Raw genomic sequence first — 4324 nt, forward strand, 5'->3', positions numbered from 1 at the left:
TAATGGAATGTGTGGGGTTAACTAGCACATCAATTAGGGAACATAAATGACATCGAGGTTGCCAAGCACATTTGCATGGTTATTCACATCTTGTTTGTGATCCTCGGTATCCCAATCACAATTAAAAAGAGAATAATTTGAAATTAAACATGTCATTGATAGATTCAATGAATCTCAAAAGATCTTGGAATTTCATTTTAATTAAAATTGATAAATTGCTTTTACCTACCTTTAAATTACAATTAGATTACGACATCCCTCTTCTAGATTGTGAGATATATAGTTGGGTCCTAGCCTCAAATATTTATTATGGGTTAAATATTAAGGATTATTTTATCATCTAACTAAAACTACCTTTTTATCTATAGATGTCTAAACCTGGTGATGCTTCGGTCCTTCATTGTCTACCTAAACCTCGGGTTTCTCACTACTCTTGATCGTGTCCAAGGTGACATTTGATGGCACCAACCACAACGATTAGATTCATAACATAAAGATGGCTCTTCGATTCAAGGGAAAAAATATATCCTTGGAAAGGAACTTGTTGAAATCAATGAAGCCACTGCTATTCCAGAACTTCTAGCCTCTTACAAGAAACACTACGACGATGCAACAAAGGTTGCTTGCATCATGGTCGCTACTATGGCCACCGAATTGTAGAGGTTATATGAGGACTATTGGCCATATGAGATAACAGACGACGTTGTGGAAAAGTAACAAAAGAGAGCTAGTTAAGAGAAATATGAAGTGGTCAAAGCTCTCATGGCTTGCAAGATGAAAGAGGGGGAGTTTGTGTGCAACCACCTACAGAGAACGCAAAGGTACATGGAACTCCTTGTTAGGCTCAATGTGTAGTTCGATGAGGAGTTGGTCATTGACATGGTCTTGAACTCCTTGACAAGTTGTTATCGTTAGTTCATTTTGGCCTATCATTTGAACAACACAGACACCACATTGGCTTAAATACATACCTTGCTACAGACTGCTGAGTCGGGAATGAAGGGAAATAATATATCCCCTTCCACTAATGCTCTCGTTCTCACCATTTGGCAAGGCAAAGGGAAGAAAAGGAAGGCTACTCCAAAAAATAATTGGAAGGGCAAGGTGCATGTTGGGTCATCTAGCAATGGCCCAAAATCGAGGCCCAGGTTAGACATTCCAGGTGTTAGTGACCCTAAAGAGGCCATTTGTTACTATTGCAATGACTAGGGCCATTGGAAGAGGAGTTACCCCCAAGCACCTGCAAGACATCAAGAATGGCAAGCTGAAGCCTTCATCAGCAGGTATATACATTATTCAAACTAATAACTCACAATCTACTCGTTCTTGGGTCCTTGATACAGGATGTGGTTTTTACATATTTTTATGATTTGCAGAGACTAAAAGAAAGTGAAGAAGTGGAGCATGGAAGGATGAATCTAATCCTGGGGAATCGGTGATCTTCTCCTATTACGAAGATTAGGACTTATCATATTATGATTAGTAGCAATGTTAGTTTAGATTTGATAGATTGTTGCTATTCGTCAGAAATGACGCGCAACATTATTTCATTTCATGCTTTGTCCAAACAAGGTTTTCGTTACTTATTTAATGTTTTGAATGCTTCAATTTTAGTTTAAAAAAATGGTGTTTTTATATTTGAAGCTTTACCTTGTAATGGTGTGTATGAAATGGTGACTTGTGTTGATATCTTAAGCAATGGTGTATTTCACATTGATTCGTCTAATGGTTTAGACAAGGCATGATTATGGCATTGTCATTGTGGGCCTCATACATAAAAATGTGTGTGGACCCTTCAGATCCACTACAAAAGATGCTAATCGGTTTTATGTAACGTTTACAAATGATTATAGCATGTATGGTTATATCTACTTGATCAAAAATAAATCAGAAACTTTTGAAGAATTCAAAGAGTTCAAACATAAAGTCGAGAATCAATTAGGCCGGAAGATAAAGATGCTCTGACCTGATAGAGGAGGAGAGTATCTTAGTATCGAGTTCCATGACTACCTCAAGGAATGTGGAATAGTTTCACTATTGACTACTCCTAGAATACCACAACTTAATGGTGTGGCTGAGAGACACAATCGGACCTTGTTGGACATGGTTCGTTCCATGATGAGTCAAGCTACTCTTCCTATCTCTTTCTGTGGGTATGCCTTAGAGACAGCCACCCATATCCTCAATCTTGTCCCTACTAAAAACGTTTCCAAAAAACCTCACGAGATATGGATAGGGAAAGTTTCCTCGTTAGCACATATCAAAGTTTGGGGTTGTGAAGCTTTTGTTAGACGAGAGATTCTTCAAAAGCTAGAAGCCAAAAGTAAGAAGTGTATTTTCACTGGCTACCCACAAAGTTCTTTTGGATATTTGTTCTACAAACCTAGTGAGAACATGGTCTTTGTAGAACGAATAGGAGTCTTTCGTGAGAGAGAGACCATATACAAAGAGGACAGAGGGGGCATAATTGACCTTGAAGAGATTCCACAATCAACCAATGAAGGAATCTTAGAAGACACTAGCACTCAAACAGAGGAAGAAATTACAATTGATCCAGTTAACAATTCGTTACTTCTTCTTCCTTATAGTAGAGTTAGCATGCCACCTTAGTTGTAAGGTTTTCATATAATTGCAGATGGTGATACGTTTATCAGTGATCGTACATTGGTAAATTTAGAAGAACTAGCTTATTACGAGGAAGCAACGGCAAGCCCTGAGGCTGCTAAATGGAAAGAGGCAATGGAAAACGATATTATGTCCATGTATGATAACCAAGTTTGGAATTAGGTTGATCATGTACCCGGTTGGAAGACATTTGGGTGCAAATGGATCTTCAATAAGAAGACCGACATGGATGTAAATGTGCACACATTCAAGGCATAAATGGTTGCGAAGGGCTTTACTCAGACCCCTTGGATTGACTATGATGAGATCTTCTCACCAGTGGCCAAGATAAAGTCTATTAGGATAATGCCCGCCATAACTTCCTTTCATGAGTATGAAATTTGGAAGATGGATGTCAAAATCACTTTCCTTAATGGGAAGTTGGCTAAAGATGTTTACATCAGTCAGCGAGAGGGTTTTGTTGATGCAAAATTTCCTAATAGAGTGTGTAAGCTTGAAAAATCCATCTATGGATTGAAACAAGCGTCTAGCAGCTGGAATCTTTGCTTCCACGAGAAAGTCAAAGACTTTGGTTTCTCTAGAAGTGAGGATGAGTCCTGTGTGTATTTCAAGGCTAGTGGGATTATAGTAACCTTTCTAATATTATATGTTGATGACAATACTAATTATAGGAAACGACGTTCCAACCTTGCAAGAAGTGAAATCTTGGCTTGGAAAGTGTTTCGCTATGAAGTATCTAGGAGAGGCATCCTATATTCTCAGGATAAAAAATTTGAGAGACAAAAAGAATAGACTAATTGAACTTAGTCAAAGTACATACTTGGACAAGGTACTAAAACAGTTTAGTATGGAAAATTACGAGAAAGGTGAGCTAGCTATTCAGAGCAACGCCAAATTAAGTAACACTCAAAGCCCTAGTACAAATGAAGAGATAGTTGATATGAGTTGAGTCCTTTATGCTTTGGTAGTAGGATTGATCATGTACGCTATGACATGTACTCTCCTAGGATGTATCTTTTGCTTTAAGCATGGTTAGTCATTTTTAGGGAAATCCTGGCAGGGCTCATTGGATAGCAATAAAGAATATTCTCAAGTATCTGCGAAGGAAAATGGATATGATTCTAGTCTTTGGAGGCAGTGATACGTTGAGAGTATATGGGTATAGTGAAGCCAACTTTCAGACATATAGAGACAACTTTCATTCTCAATCGGGGTGGGTGGTTCTATTAAAACGTGGAGCAATTACTTGGAAAAGTTCCAAACAAGACACGGTAGCTGATTCTACGTGCGAATCAGAGTACATAGCGGCAAGTGAAGTATCGAATGAAGTGGTTTGGTTGAGTAACTTCATCGGAGATCTTGGAGTAGTTCCAACCATTCATAAATCAATAGAACTTTTCTACGATAATGAAGGTGCGATTGCTTTCACAAAAGTACCGATAGACGATGGCAAATAAAGACATATTTATAGATAGTACCATTACATCAGACATAATTCTAAAAAAGCTCACCTCATTGTGAAGTGGGTATCATCAGAAAAGAATCCTGAAGATCCTTTGATGAAGGATCTAAGTAAGGTTAAGCATAATCAGCATGCTAGAAGCATTGGTTTGAGAGATGATATTAGTTTTATTAGTTAGATGAGTAGCTTGAAATTTGTAACAAAATAAATGCAATTGACTTTTGGTGATTCAATAAT

At 37.9% G+C, this 4324-nt stretch overlaps 1 protein-coding gene across 1 annotated transcript; it reads left to right on the forward strand.

Annotated features, from left to right (window-relative positions):
- Positions 1-3734: 3734 nt before the first annotated feature.
- Positions 3735-4082, forward strand: LOC145067427 (secreted RxLR effector protein 161-like). Its single transcript, XM_079014572.1, has one exon. The coding sequence runs from the start codon at positions 3735-3737 to the stop codon at positions 4080-4082; it is 348 nt and encodes a 115-aa protein (XP_078870698.1).
- Positions 4083-4324: the final 242 nt, after the last annotated feature.

This window comes from Lactuca serriola, chromosome 8 (genome assembly GCF_051521515.1).
Source record: "Lactuca serriola cultivar US96UC23 chromosome 8, Lser_US96UC23_V15, whole genome shotgun sequence".
Lineage (NCBI taxonomy): Eukaryota > Viridiplantae > Streptophyta > Magnoliopsida > Asterales > Asteraceae > Lactuca > Lactuca serriola.

What these genes read in the sequence shown, in the direction of transcription:
- LOC145067427 (XM_079014572.1), top strand. Translation starts at nt 3,735, where the DNA reads ATGGATATGATTCTAGTCTTTGGAGGCAGTGATACGTTGAGAGTATAT.